The following is a 14,623-nucleotide window of genomic DNA, read 5'->3' as shown; positions in this document are numbered from 1 at the left end:
GCATGTAAGTTAAACAGCCTTGATGTGCTCCTTTCCCAATTTTGAGCTAGTCTGTTGTTCCATGTCTGGTTCTAACTGTTGCTTCTTGACCTGTGTACAAGTTTCTCAGGAGTGAGGGAAGGTGGCCTGATATTCCCATCTCTTGAAGAATTTTCCACAGTTTGTTGTGATCCACACAGTCAGAAGCTTTAGCATAGTCAATGAAGCAGAAGTAGATGTTTTTCTGGAATCCTCTTGCTTTCTCTGTGATCTAGCAGATGTTGGCATTTTAATCTAGGTTCCTCTGTCTTTTCTAAATCCACCTTGTACATCTGGAAGTTCTTGGTTCACATACTGTTGAAGCCTAGCTTGGATTTTGAGTGTTACCTTGCTAGCATGTGAAATGAGTGCAATTGTGCAGTAATTTGAACATTGTTTGGCATTGCTTTTCTTTGGGATTGGAATGAAAACTGACCTTTTCCAGTTCTGTGACCACTGCTGAGTTTTCCAAATTTGCTGGCATATTGAGTGCAGCACTTTCACAGCATCATCTTTTAGGATTTGAAAGAGCTCAACTAGAATTGCATCACCTCCACTAGCTTTGTTCATAGTGATGCTTTCTAAGGCCCACTTGACTTCACATTCTGGCTCTAGGTGAGTGACCACACCATCATGGTTATCTGGGTCATGAAGATCTTTTTGTTTGTATAGTTCTTTGTATTCTTGCCACCTCTTCTTAATATCTTCTGCTTCTGTTAGGTTCATACCATTTCTGTCCTTTATTGAGCCCATCTTTGCATGAAATGTTCCCTTGGTATCTCTAATTTTCTTGAAGAGATCTCTAGTCTTTCCCATTCTATTGTTTTTCTCCATTTCTTTGCATTGATCACTGAGGAAGTCTTTCTTATCTCTCCTTGCTATTCTTTGAAACTATTCTTGCTGTTCTTTCTTCCTGTTTATACCCCCACAGAACCTAGCTGGCACGTGGCTGGTCCTCAGTAAATGTTTGTTGAAGGGCTGAATGCAGAGAAGGAGACAGTCTCCTTCACATTGCCTCTGCCTTCCTGACCCCCTTCGCCCCCCATCCTCACTGGGAAAGAAGGTGTCCCCATCGTGAGGAGCTGTAGGACAAGGGGCACACAGGCCATCAGGTTATTTGGTTTGAGGAAGTGTTATTGGGGGAAGGTGTGGGCTGGGGCTGTGCAGGGGTGGCTGGGGGAGTGGCCTTCTGAGACTGCAAAGAGGTGTATTTGGCCCTGACGTGCCAATGACGGGGAAATGGTAGGATGCCAGTGGAGGCACGTGGCAAGGTGGCCAAGAACCAGTGGCCCAGAGTCAACGGCTAACTAATGGAGGGGTTCAAATCTCCCCTCTATTGCTGACCAGGCGTGTGACCCTAGGCAAGGGTCTCTCCTTTCTGATCCTCCGCTGGCCCAGCTGTGCAGTGGGGTTAAGGAGACTGACTTTCCAGGCTTGTGGTGATCTCTTGGCATAGCGGTCGCACACACAATACTCCATAAATGAAGTTCTTGTTCAGTCACGGACTACCGTTTGCAACTTCATGGACTGCAGCGTGCCAGCCTTCCCTGTCCTTCATCATCTCCCATAGTTTGCTCAAACTCATGTCCATTGAGTTGGTGAAGTTATCCAACCATCTCGTCCTCTGTTATCCCCTTCTCCTCCTGCTCTCAGTCTTTCCCAGCATCAGGGTCTTTTCCAATGAGTCGGCTCTTTGCATCAGGTGGCCAAAGTATTCAGCCTCAGCATCAATCATTCCAATGAATATTCAGGGTTGGTTTCCTTTGGGATTAACTAGTTGATCTCCTTGCAGTCCAAGGGACTCTCAAGAGTCTTCTTCGACACCACAGTTGAAAAGCGTCAATTCTTGGGCGCTCAGCTTCCTTTATGGTCCCGCTCTCACATCCGTATGGAGTGTGGGTAGCAGTCGTGGTGAGGCCCTGTGGGGCCTGGGCTGGGCTCCTGGGCCTGGCCTTCGGGCTGCACGTGCAGGAGGTTCCTCAGCCCTTACAAGTCCAGCTCCCTCGAGCCACTCGGTGTCCCGGGACCCTGGACACCTTCCCGGGAGAGGTGGCCCGAAGCCTGCCCCAAAGAGGCATTCACTCAGAAAGGAAGGAAATGGAAGGAGAGCTTCAGGCCAGGGTGAGTTGTGAAAGAAAGAAACCTGCATTGCTATTTTCATAATTATAGAAATAATGTGTGTTGGTTGTGGAACGTTTGGAGAAATTAGAAACATAGTATATATAGAGAAACTTAAATTGGCCTTGATCCCAGTGGTTACTGGATAAATCTTTAGTGTGTTTCCTTGTAATGTATCTGTGATTTCTGTATCTGCTTCCCCCCCCAACCCCAGTGACATTTGGTGTATGAACATTTTCATCCTGTGATTTCTAGGGGCTCCACAGAAGTCCACTTGTGGGTGAGAATTTAGAATTTGTGTGGTTCCTACTGTTTTGGATACTTCAGTGCTATAGTGCTTACTGGCAAGTGCCCTGGAGGAGGGGCTGAGTGTCCAAAGAGGGCTCCCCTTGAGGGGTGGGTGTCTGAGAGCCGACACGCTGGACAGTTCTGCTTCCCCCTTTCTAGAACAGCACACGCCAGTAGAAATAAACAAGCCCACATGTCATTAAAAATTTTCTAAGAGCCACATTTTAGAAAGTAAAAAGAAGTGAATCTGCGTTTATAATATGTTTTATTTAACCCAATAAAATATTTTTAGCCTGGAATCAATATAAAAATTGTAGGATATTTTATATTCTTTTTTTCACAAGATTTTTTTTTTTTTTAATCTTCGAAGTCCACTGTATAGTTTACACTTACAGCACATCTCAGTTCAGACGCTGGAATCCCACTGGTGTAGTCGGTCTCAATTTAGAGGTCATGAGATATCCAGTTGAAAAAGCAGACTCACCTACCCAACTTGTCCCAGACATACTGAAGCATCTTCTGATAAATGAATTAAGTGTCAGTGTTTAAACTGTAAATTTAATTCTGATTCAACAAAATTTGAAATTCAGTTTCTCGGTCACTCTGGCCCCATCTCCAGCGCTCAGTAACTGTGAGACCAGTCAGGAGCCAGGACTGGCACTGGCCCAGGGTGGGGTGGGGGGTTGTGACAGGTCTTTTCAGGGGGGTGCTCTTAAGGCCAGGAGGATGCTGAGGGCCTCTGGCTATGCCTCACATTTGTCTGATAGGCTCAGGGGAGCCGTTGAAAGTTTAGGGGCTTGAAGTGACACCATGGTCATTAGGACATTTGGTGCCTGCCTTGAGGGTCAGGCTGAAGTGGGGAGAGTGGGAGCAGGCTGCAGATGCTCAGAGTTTGAGGAATGGAGGGGTGGGCGCTGGCCAGCACAGCCTGAAGCCCCTGGCGTGTGGGAAGGGACCCCAGACTCTGAGTTAAAGCCTGAGATGATGGCAGAAGAGAGTCATAGGAGTCCTCACGTGCGACAGAGGCAGGATGGGCTTGGCGGAAAGTTGCCTTCCCAGCCACGGAGGGACAGCCGGAATTCCCAGGCTGGCTGGGGACCATGAACCCTCGGCCAAATGTCGACAGGAGACCAGAACCAGGGAGACAATTTGAATCAACCTTGTCTGAGCTTTTGGCCCAGGTGGGATGGGCAATACATGGAAAACAAAGATTTGACCACATATCTACCAGAATCTTCCAACTCTATTATTTTTAAAAGTTCCCTGGGACTGGCGAGATGTAGTCCCTGTGGAGATGGACTTTTCACTTATTTTTTTTTGTAACTTTGTTCCACTATGTAGTAATATGTTTATTGTGGAAAATTTGAAAAACACTAACAAATAGAAGGAAGCACCCCCCTCACCCAGCCCCCTGGCAGAACACACACACAGAGCATGCAGAGCCTTTCACTGTGAGCATTTCGGGGTTTTTATTTATTTTATTCGAGTAGAGTTGAATGACAATACAGTGTTAGTTTCTGCTGTACAGCAAAGTGATTCAGTTTTTTAATATACACACATACACAGACACTCATTCTTTTTTGTATTCTTTTCTCTTTTGCTTCTCTGGTGGCTCAGCGGTAAAGAACCTCCTGCAATACAGGAGTTGCAGGAGACACGGGTTCAATCCCCTGGAGAAGGGCATGGCTCCAGTCTTCTTGCCTGGAGAATCCCATGGACAGAGGAGCCTGGCGGACTCTAGTCCAGGGGGTCACACAGAGTTGGACGTGACTGAGGCGACTTAGCACACGTGGTCCATCGCAGGATACTGCATACAGCTCCCTGTGGGATGCAGTAGGCCCGTGTTGTTTATCCATTCTCTATGTAGTGGTTGGCATCTGCCAACCCCGCACTCCCACCCTCCCCTTGGCAACCATAGCTCTGTTCTCTGTGGTGGTGAGTCTGTTTCGTAATCACTGTGAGCATTTTAGCCATATCGTGCTAGTATTATTTTGGGCATCATTTTTTAAAATGCCTGTTGTCTTCATTTTCTCTACAGCCTTTTGCATTTTTTCTGTAACATTTTGTGATGAAAAATCTTTTTAAAAACCTTATTGAGGTTAATTATCATACACCATAAAATTCACCTATTCTAACGGTACAGTTCGTGATATTGAGTAAGTTTGCCAATTTGGACAAGAGACGCGGAGAAACTTTAATCACACAGGAAAGATGAAGAGCTGTGTGGCAAGCAGTCATGTGCCCACCATCAAGTTCTACAATAACTATTTTGTTGTAATTACACTTTTATCATCTATTCTCTGTCTCTTCATTTATCAATTCAGTTGTTTTTAATATGGAATTTTTTATTGAGGTGAAATTCAATCACACACAGTTAACCACTTTAATGTGTACAATGTGCTCTTATTTGTTCTCAAGGTTGTATGACCACCAGCTCTCTCAGTTCAGTTCAGTCACTCAGTCGTGTCTGACTCTTTGCGACCCCATGGACTGCAGCACGCCAGGCCTGCCTGTCCATCACCAACTCCCAGAGCTTCCTCAAACTCATGTCCATTGAGTCGGTGATGCCGTCCAACCATCTCATCCTCTGTCGTCCCCTTCTCCACCTGCCCTCAATCTTTCTAGTTTCAAAAATTCTCACCACCCCATAAAAGTGCTCTGTGCCCGTCCAGTAATCACTCCCCATTAACCCTGATCCTCTTCGCTGGTAGCCGGATCGCTGTGTCTCTGTGCCATTAACCCTGAGCCTCTTCGCTGGTAGCCGGATCGCTGTGTCTCTCTGGATTTGCCAGTGCTAGGTACATCAGGTGAAAGGAATAGCGTGCCTCTTGCATCTGGCTGCTTTCACCGAGCAGAATGTTTTTGAGGTTCGTCTAAGTTGTGGCATACATCAGGACTTCACTGCTTTTTATGGCTAAATTGCAGTCAGTTGTATGGATGTTCCCAGTTTGTTTATCCGCGTGTCTGTGGATGGATATTTGGGTTGTTTCCACCTTTTGGCTTTAGTGAATAATGATGCTATGAATATTCATGTAGAAGTTTCTGTGTGGGTGTCTGTGTTCAGTTCTCTTGGGTTTATACTTAGAAGTGGAGTTTCTGGGCTGTATGGTAACCGTGTAACTGTTTTGAGGGACTGCCAGGCTGGTTCCCCAGTGTCTCCACCATTCTTTATTCCCACCAGCAGTTGCGTGGGAACTCCTCCATCCTCATCCTCATCCTCGCCGACCCTTGTGATCTCGGTCTTTCTGGTTAGAACCACGCTAGTACCTGCGAAGGGGCGTCTCCTTGCGGCTCCGGTTTGCGTTTCCTTAATGGCTGATGGTGTTGGGCATCTTTTCATGTGCTTATCGGCCATCCCTGTGTCTTCTTTGGAAAAGTCTTATATTCAAGTTCTTTGCCCATTTAAAAATTGGATTATGTTTTCCTCAATCCAATTAAAAATTTTTGTGTTACCATTTTTTATGTTGTTGGGATCAAACGTAAATGCTCTCTTTACACGCGGCTTTTCTCTTTGCTGAACATTTGACACGGGCGTTTTCTATGTGACGAGAGACTCTTTTGAAACCTGGGAAGGGTGTTGACAAGAACTCAAGCCTGCTGCTCTTCACTTCTGCTCTCCTGGGTTTCCCGGGTCCTGCCTGAGTGGTGGGGTGGGAGCAGATGTTGGGGGTGGCCATCCCCCTGTGCCCTGACGCCCCCGCTCCTGCAGAGGTCCCCAGCATGCCGGAAGTGCACACCAGCCCCAGGGACCCTCGGATGTCTTTGGGCCCACGGGAGGCCTCTGCCTCAGGTGAGAAGCTTGGTGGAAGCCCCCAACCCTGGGGGCCCTTGGGATGGATGTTGAGGGTGGGGGGACAAGTGGTTGTGGGGGGAAGGGATGTGGAGGAGGGTCTGACATGGACGAAGACAGAGGGTGAGGAGTCAAACAGAGACATCATGGATCTTTTATTTCCTCCTCTTTCTAGGTTTCAGAGACCAGTGGTGGGCACCCCAGGAGCAGCCCTCAGCATGGGGTAACCCCAGAGGAGACCAGAGCCCACTCCTGTCAGCCCCGGGCCCCGCCCTGTCTCTGCAGCTCTCCTCATACCAGCAGCCTCTGCGGCCGGGCTCGGGGCCCCGCGACTGCAGACTGAGCTCCCACGGGTGCTGCCCCGACGGCCACACCATGTCCCTTGGGCCCCAGTGGCAAGGCTGCCCTGGGGCCTCCTCGTGTCAGCAGAGCAGGTGGGTGCCTCTCACCCTTCCCCAGGTCAGAGAGGGAACGTGTGTCTTCTGCGGGGTGTCTGATGGGCGGGCAGGGCAGTGTCTTTGCTCAGAGCAGGTAGGGTGGGTTAGCAGAGCTCAGGAGTGGGAACTCTAGGGCTGTTGTGTCTGAGCTGCCCAGTCTGGGCAGAACTGGGGACTTGGCTTCTTCCCGCTGATCTCCCTAACCTGCTGGGTTAGGGAAAAAAGCCCCCCACTCTTTCTGCAGAGGTCAGCCTGTTGAGATATAGCCTGAGGCTTGGAGAAGGCAAGTAGGGTATGAATTCTAGTTCTGTGATCCAAATCAGGCTCCTGCTCTCTCGGGTTGGGGTGCTAAGGGCCATGATTCTGGAGTCAGCAGCTTGGGGGTGAGTCTCAACTCAGCCAGCAACACAGCTGTATGACTTGGGGCAAGTTACTTAACCTCTCTGATCCTGGCTTTCTCTGCTGAGAATGGGGAACAGTGACAGCCACTGACTGGGGCCACTGTGAGGATGGACCAAATCACGTGGTGCCTGGCCCACAGGTGCTTCAATACATTCCTTCCTTTGCCTTCCTTCCCACCTGCTGGTTGGTGGAGGGAAAGTAAGCCCTGGGCTCCTTTGACCCCTTCTGCTGCCCCACCTCCCAGCTGCCTCCATTCTGTAAAACCTCCCTGGGAACCTGGTGTCTGGGGAGCTCAGGTGATTTTCCACCTTCTTGGTATTGTGGTGGGATGTGTGAGTTGAGGATCTGTTGATTATTAAGAGTTTAGCTCTGCTTATTGTCTTCATGTTGCCCTCCCTGGGAGCCCCTACGTGGTGAGTGGACGTGGCGGAGACTGGGGTTCGCCACATGGTTCGCCCTGCACGCAAGGGCCCCCTATGTCCCGACTTGGATCCTCACCTGATCAAGCCCCCTGGCTCAGGGAGCCTCAGAGCCTGGATCCTGGGGTGCTGGCACTCAGGGTCCCTGGTGGGGGAGGGGTCAGGGCTGTGATGTCTTTCCAGGTTCGGGTGCTGCCCTGATGGGGTGACCGCGGCCAAGGGGCCTCATCAGGCGGGCTGCATGAGCTCTTATGGACGCGACAACACCGGGGGCAGGCCAGGATCAAGAGCAGCGGCCTCCACAGTGAGTGTCTGCTCACCCCAGGGCCACGAGTCCAGCCCGGAAGCCTGCTCAGTGCTGCTGTGACGCGGGCTCGTGGCAGCTTTGACCTTGAGGAGGGAGGTCCCTGAAGCTTGCTGGCCTGGCTTGTCCTCTCGAAGGCACAGGTTTCCGTGACGGGCCCTGTCTGACCTTCTCCGGGATGTGATCTCCAGGACTGGGGTTCTGCTCAATGGGGTCATAGTTCTGTCCCTCTCTCTTCCTGCCATCCTCCCCCCAGCAGCCTGGAGTCCTCCTACCAAGAGCCAGACCTCCATCTAACTTCCCAATCCTGGGCTCTCTCCCCAGGTCCCCAATGCCCACCGGCCCCAGGCCCAGCAGAATGAGCCCAGCGAGTGCCGGGGCTCCCAGTTCGGCTGCTGCTATGACCACATGGCCTCTGCGGCAGGTCCTCTGGGGGAAGGCTGTGTGGGCCAGCCCAGCTCTGGTGAGTGGCTGATCCTCCTTGTCCTTATTGGTGGGAAGGCTCTCGTCCCACTCTGCTCACTGCCCCGCCCCCCAGAGCCCCCCGACTTCCTCCTGGCTGGCTTATCACTTGTTTCTTCCACCAATATTCCTGGCACCTGCCAGGTCCTGGGCTGGAGAACGGTGCTGGATTATCCTGCCCGACAGGTCATCCTTGCCCCTGAGTTTGCACTTGTGGCCGCCTGGCTGCCTGTGGGAGCCGGGAGCGTGGTCAGTGGGGAGTCCACGGAGAAGGAAGACCTGTGCTGCCCCTTGGGGCTCAGCCCCCTCCAGAGGCAGTGGGGGGGTGGTCAAGACTGGGATGGATGGGGTGGCCACCCTGCCTGAGATGCGTCTTGGAGGAAGGACCGTGAGGTGGGAGCACATGCCCACGTGGAGCTGCTAAGGACCATCCCGGGGATGCCGGAAGCCAGGGGGCAGAGTCTGCAGGGAGCTGGGTGGGGGGGCTTTAAGTGGGGGGTCTGGAGGGTCACATCTGAGTGTGGAGAAGGATGGCTAGGCTGGGGGCTGGAGAAGGTTCTGAGCTGCTAAGGGGCCCCAGGAACAAGGGTGGACCCCCTCCCTGGGCATCTTGGCAGCCTGTGGGGGCTCAGGGCTGGGGGTATTCCTTCTGGGCGAAGCACGTCAAAGGTTGGCCCTGGGGCTGCTCTGTGTGTGCTGGGGGCCTGGGTTGGGTGGGGAGGAGCACGAGGGAGCCCGTCCAGGGAGGTCACAGCCCTGATCCTCTGCAGGGCTTCAGCTCCGGGGGTGCAGAACAGGCTGGTTCTGCTGGGGTCCCGGGACAGTGAGCAGAGTCTGTCCCTGGAGTCAGTCAAGCCCCTGGCAGTAGTGTGGATGTGCGCTGAAGCTGGGGAGGGCCTCGCTCCTGAGTCCCGGGCTGCGTTCGCAGCTTCCCTACTGAGTCCCGGTGACCTGCGTGCTTCCTGCCCCCCTCAGCGTACCCCGTGCGGTGCCTGCTGCCCAGCGCCCACGGCTCCTGCACCGACTGGGCTGCCCGCTGGTACTTCGTCCCCTCCGTGGGCCAGTGTAACCGCTTCTGGTATGGCGGCTGCCATGGCAACGCCAACAACTTTGCCTCAGAAGAGGAGTGTGTGAGTGCCTGCCGGGGACCCCAGCCCGGGGCGGGGGCCTCTGGCCAGAGCACCCATGGAGATGGTGGCAGCAGCGGTCCTGGGGGCCAGCAGGAGGCTAGCCAGCATGGGCCGGGGCCCATGGTCCAGAGAGGACCCTTGCCTTCTGGTGGCCTCCGGTGGCAAGACCAAGAGCCTGGGCCGGGGGTGACGGACCACAGACAGGCCTTTGGAGAGGGGCCCTGGGGCCAGGAGACTGGGCCCAGTCCCCCTGGACTGAGCGGAGACGCAGGACGACCAGCGCCTCCTTCCCGTGGCTCCTCCTACAGGTGAGGCCCCCCACTTCCCCAGGTGGGATGGGGATAGGGATGCAGGCAGGCCAGAGGCTGAGCCTTTTAGGGCTAAAACCCTGAGATCAGCTGGGCCTCCTTCCACCTTTCACCTGGAGTCTTCCGGCTGGAGGGCTTTGCTACCATCATTCCACAGGTGGGGAACCTCAGGCTTTGGAGACATGAGGCTTGCCCAGGGTCAGGTGGATGGTGGTGCCTGAATTCTCCAGCAGATCTTGCGGGTGTGGTCCAGGGCCTGTCTAGTTGAAGCTTCAGAGCTTCATGACCTCTGGCAAGTCATCCAGCTTCCCGGAGCCTCAGTGATATGATCTCACAGGTTTAGTGTGGATCCCGGTCGTCGTCACTCTCTGTGTCATATTAATGAGAACTGGGAAGATTAAAAACAAAACTGAATTCCCGAGGGATCCGGCATGCGTTTGGTTGCCCAGCTGCTTCTCTCCCACGCTGTCCGTCCTGGGGCCCTGGGCCTAATCTGTGCCCATTTTTTTTTGCCTGTGCTTGTGCGGGGTTTTCTCTCCCTGTGGTGAGCAGGGTTTCCTCTCTGGTTCTGGGTCACGGGCTCCGGGCGTGCGGGCTTCAGTAGCTGTGGCTCATGGACTTAGTTCCCCTTTGGCATGTGGGTTTCTCAGATCAGGGATTGAGCCTGTGTCTCCTGCACTGGGAGGCGCTTCCTAGCCACAGGACCCCCAGGGAGGTCCGTGTTCTGTGCTCTTACGGGAACAAGTTGAGGGCACAATGCCTGTGGGTATTTTGGGGGTGGGGAGGGGAGATTCTTGATTCCCCAGACATCTGGAGAGTGGCTTCCATGAGAAGTACCTCTGGTACTTCCATGGGTACCCTGGGGGTACCTCTGGTACCCATGACGGGGTACCATGCTTGCTGTGGGGACGCACTGATGAAGGGATAGTCCCTGATGCTGGCCCTCATGTGACTCTCTGTCCCACCTTCCCAGGATCACTCTGGCAGGCTCAGAGCCCTCTGTGGTGCAGGCAGCCCTGGGGCAGTTGGTGCAGCTTTTCTGCCCGGAGGACGGCTCTCCGGACCCCCACTCAAGGTGGCAGAAAGACGGGCGGCCCGTCTCCTCTGACAGGTGGGTGCAGCCCGCTCCCCTGCCCAGCCCCTCCGATTCCCGGGGATGGGAGGGTGAGAGAGCAGGGGGCAGCCCCTCCAGTGGGAGCCAGGCTCACTGTTGCCTCAGGACACAGCGCTCAAGCCCCCTCCCCGCCCTTAGGCACCAGCTGCAGTCCGATGGCTCCCTGGTCATCAGCCCCCTGAGGGCGGAGGACGCGGGCACCTACAGCTGTGGTGGCCCCGGGCCAGACCGTCACTCTCAGCAGGTCCAGCTCCACGTCACAGGTCTCATCCCCACCCCACCTAACCCACCCTTGGGTTCTTCTGGGCCCCAGGGTGGGGGTCCCAGCCAGGGTGCCCCCACACTGGGGGACTAGGGCGGGAAGCGGGCCGCGGCATCCTGGCGGCTGGGCCCCGGCGCTGCAGGTTGCCTGGGGCGGACGTCTTGCCCCGTGTGGCCCTCACTTCTCGTCGGTCCCCCGCCAGCCTCACGGGCACCGTTCTTCCACCCGCTTCTCCCCACAGCTCACCCCTTGCTTCTGGCCTCACAATAGGGGGTGACGTGGCCATGCCTTCTGAGGCTGAACCGAGGCACTTCCCCGAGACCAGGGACCCAGCCCAGGACCACAGTCCTCGGGACCCCAGCCGCGGGGGCCCCGCCGCCGCCTCACACCCGTGGCCCCTGACCAGGTGCGGTGTTCAGCACTGCTTGCCGGCCGCCTGCTCAGGGCTCTGGGAGGGGAGGGGAGGGCAAATGTGGCTCCCTGAGCCCGACCTCTGAAGCAGGGATGGGGAGTCCTGCCCACCACCGCGAGCACTGGGGAGCAGAGCCCATCCTGGCCCCCGGCCTCAGGAGCTAGAGGGCTGAGCCGGCCTTGAAGAAGGGAGTTTACAGAGCGGGTGCAGAGGGCTGGAGGGGCCCACGTCAGGGACCTGGTGCAGGGTGGGCAGGACGCAGAAATTCTGGGTGGCTGAGGTGAGAAAGCCGGAGCTGGATTTGAGCCTGGGTCCCAGATACTTGTCGATATCTCCCAACCAGAACAAAGAGCTGAGGCTGGAGAGCGGAATCTGGTCAGGGTTGTGGGGAGAAGGGGCCCACGAGGCCGGGTAGGGGTCCCATCCCCAGGCATGGTCGGGAGGAGGCAGTGGCGAGGAGCCTGTCCCCTGGCATGGTCGGGAGGAGACAGCGGCGAGGAGCCCCCTCACAGCTGAGTGATGCTTGCTCTGCAGGGTGCGTCTGGACCGGAGCCAGCCCGGGGTGCTGGACGCCCAGCCGGGCCAGCGGGTCCGGCTGACCTGTCGTGCTGAGGGCTTCCCGCCCCCGACTATCGAGTGGCAGAGAGACGGGCAGCCTCTCTCCTCCCCCAGGTTTGTTCAGCTCCCCTCCCCTGTCCTGCCTCCGGCCCCGCCCCGTCTGGGCAGATGCCATCCCCTGGTCAGACCTGAGCGCGACCCCAGGGCCTCTTGAAGGACGGGGTTGCTGGGCGAAGGGCTCCTTGGGCAGACCACGCTGGGATCTCTGGGCCTTTCCAGAGTGTGGCTAGCGGACAATTGTAAGAAGCCAGCCAACAGGTGACGGCCTGTTGGGAGGAAGTGGAGGCAGACACCCTTCTGGCTGTAATCATAAGAGCTAACATATATGGGCCCTGTGCTGAGGCTTAATCTCTTTCACGTGACGTGCAGAAGAGCTAAAGTGGTGCTGTTTTATCCGCGTGTGACGCACAGAAGCTTAACACCACCCAGCTCCTAAGTGACTGAACTAGGACCGAGCCTAATAAACGAGTGTAGGAAAAAAACCTCGAAACCCAAACCAGAATTATTTTGTATCCGAAAACTTGCAATGATTTGCTTGTTGCCAGGTTTTAAAGTCAGGCGTCCTTAAGTAAACGAGAGTGCCAGCAGCTGGAGGGTGGTCAGACCCTGCTGACTGGCAGGGCCCACTCAGCCTCTCACCAGGGGATGGGAGACCCTGACCCCGCTCCCACCCACTGGGAGCCTTGGGATGGCGCCACCTGACTGTGCTTGGCCTCCCCAGACACCAGCTGCAGTCCGACGGCTCCCTGGTCATCAGCCGCGTGGCTGTGGAGGATGGAGGCTTCTACACGTGTGTCGCGTTCAATGGGCATGACCGGGACCAGCGCTGGGTCCAGCTCCGAGTGCTGGGTGAGGCGCAGCCTGAGTGGGCGGGTGCATGTGGCCAGTGGCCTCTGGGGTCAGGAGGGGCACCACGGGCATGCCGTGGCTGACAGTGCCCCCTCCTTGGGCCCAGGGGAGCTGACTATCACAGGGCTGCCCTCCACAATGGAGGTGCCGGAAGGGGACACGGCCAGGCTGCTGTGTGTGGTGGCAGGAGAAAGCGTGAACATCCGATGGTCCAGGTGAGGCTCTGTCCCTGGCCCTCAGGCCCTCACCCTGAGCTCCACAGCCCAAACCAGGGCCGGGGGGCCCACCTTTGTGCAGAACGTTGCTGCCACCCGCACCCCTCCCCCTCACGTCTGCTCCCGGCTCCTGGCCTGGTGCCAGGGGAAGGGGCTACAGCGCCCGCCTCCCTTAATGGGGAAGCCCCGCCAGGACCACTCTCTCCTCTGCTGGTCGGGCTACACACCAGAGCTTCTCAGGCTCGGCACTGTCGACCTTTTGGGCTGATGGTTTTAGTTGTCGGGGTGCATTGGGGGATGTTTGGCCGTGTCCAGCCTCGGGGTGCCTGTAGTACTCCCTCCCATGTCATGGCCACAGAAAGTCTCCAGGTGTTGCCAGATGTCCCCTGGGTGGCGGATGCTCTGCTAGGCTGAGAAACACTGGGCTCCACTCAGCTCTGGGGGCTTTGGGTGGTCTTTTACCCCAAGTCTGCTGGGCTTTTATTCATTCAGCAAACAGTTTGATGCCCCCTTCCTCCTTGCAGTATGTCAGGACGACGCTAGGCACTGGGGATCCTGGTGTAATCTGAGCCCCCCTGACACTCCAGGTGGGAAATAGCCCAGTATCCCCCAGGCTCGGAGGAGGTTTGCCCTGAGTGTGTCTGGATCAGTGGGTGGCTCTGGAGGGAGCCTTAGACGGCCTCCTCCCCGGCCCAGGGAGAACCAGCTCAGCACCCGCCAGGGCCTGGAGGTTCTCCCAGCATCCTTTCCCCTCCAGGAACGGGCTGCCGGTGCGGGCCGACGGCCACCGTGTGCACCAGTCCCCGGACGGCACGCTGCTGATCCACAACCTGCGGGCCAGGGACGAGGGCTCCTACACGTGCAGCGCCTACCGTGGAAGCCAGGCCGTCAGCCGCAGCACTGAGGTGAAGGTGGTCCCACCGGGTAAGGAAGGGCCACCCCAGGCAGCTGCTTGTCTTCGGGAGCTGGCCGTGTGCAGCCGGATGCGGAGGGCACGGGCTCTGCAGTCGGAGGGGCTCTGCCAGTTCCTGGTTGTGTGACTTGGGGCGGGCCAGTCGTCACGTGGCCTGAAACAGCCCTGGGAGGGAACCGCCAGGACCCAGCTGTGCTGGTTGGCCTGGACGGTCACGGCTGTCGGGGCCGTAGCACCTCACCAGGACTATGCAGGGCGTCAGGCCTGGCTGCCTCCTATCTGCCAGGCTGAGCCCAGAACTGGCCAGGTTAGAGGTTGCAGTCTGGTAGAAATGTTGCTTAGTGAGCAGGACTGACGGTGGGCTTCCAGTTTATGAAGACAGGGACTGGAACCCAGCCAGGGCCCGGCATCACCGGGTGCTCAGGCTGAGTGTTTGTGTGTGTGAAGGTGGTACCTTGGTGAAGGCACCATCCTGCAGGGGCCGCTTTTCACCTCAGTCGTGCCCAGCAGATAGATCTCTTGTCCACATACTTACCAAACTTACAAGACTTGAGACAGGCCAGA

General features: G+C 56.0%; 1 protein-coding gene across 2 annotated transcripts in view; it reads left to right on the top strand.

The window, feature by feature from the left end:
- Positions 1–14,623, top strand: part of PAPLN (papilin, proteoglycan like sulfated glycoprotein) — a 43,302-nt gene that overhangs the window by 24,837 nt on the left and 3,842 nt on the right. For both annotated transcript variants that reach the window (XM_070377566.1, XM_070377567.1), the window contains 12 exons: positions 6,134–6,214; positions 6,390–6,648; positions 7,656–7,776; positions 8,101–8,239; positions 9,214–9,676; positions 10,650–10,787; positions 10,929–11,053; positions 11,323–11,458; positions 11,999–12,136; positions 12,804–12,931; positions 13,038–13,146; positions 13,904–14,070. In XM_070377566.1, coding sequence (XP_070233667.1) covers positions 6,134–6,214; positions 6,390–6,648; positions 7,656–7,776; positions 8,101–8,239; positions 9,214–9,676; positions 10,650–10,787; positions 10,929–11,053; positions 11,323–11,458; positions 11,999–12,136; positions 12,804–12,931; positions 13,038–13,146; positions 13,904–14,070 — 2,004 coding nt within the window. The remainder of the gene's footprint in view (positions 1–6,133; positions 6,215–6,389; positions 6,649–7,655; positions 7,777–8,100; positions 8,240–9,213; positions 9,677–10,649; positions 10,788–10,928; positions 11,054–11,322; positions 11,459–11,998; positions 12,137–12,803; positions 12,932–13,037; positions 13,147–13,903; positions 14,071–14,623) is intronic.

This window comes from Bos mutus, chromosome 10 (assembly GCF_027580195.1).
Source record: "Bos mutus isolate GX-2022 chromosome 10, NWIPB_WYAK_1.1, whole genome shotgun sequence".
Classification (NCBI taxonomy): Eukaryota; Metazoa; Chordata; class Mammalia; order Artiodactyla; family Bovidae; genus Bos; species Bos mutus.
The sequence above is the reverse complement of the archived record's forward strand: the minus strand, read 5'-3'. Positions and strand labels throughout refer to the sequence as shown.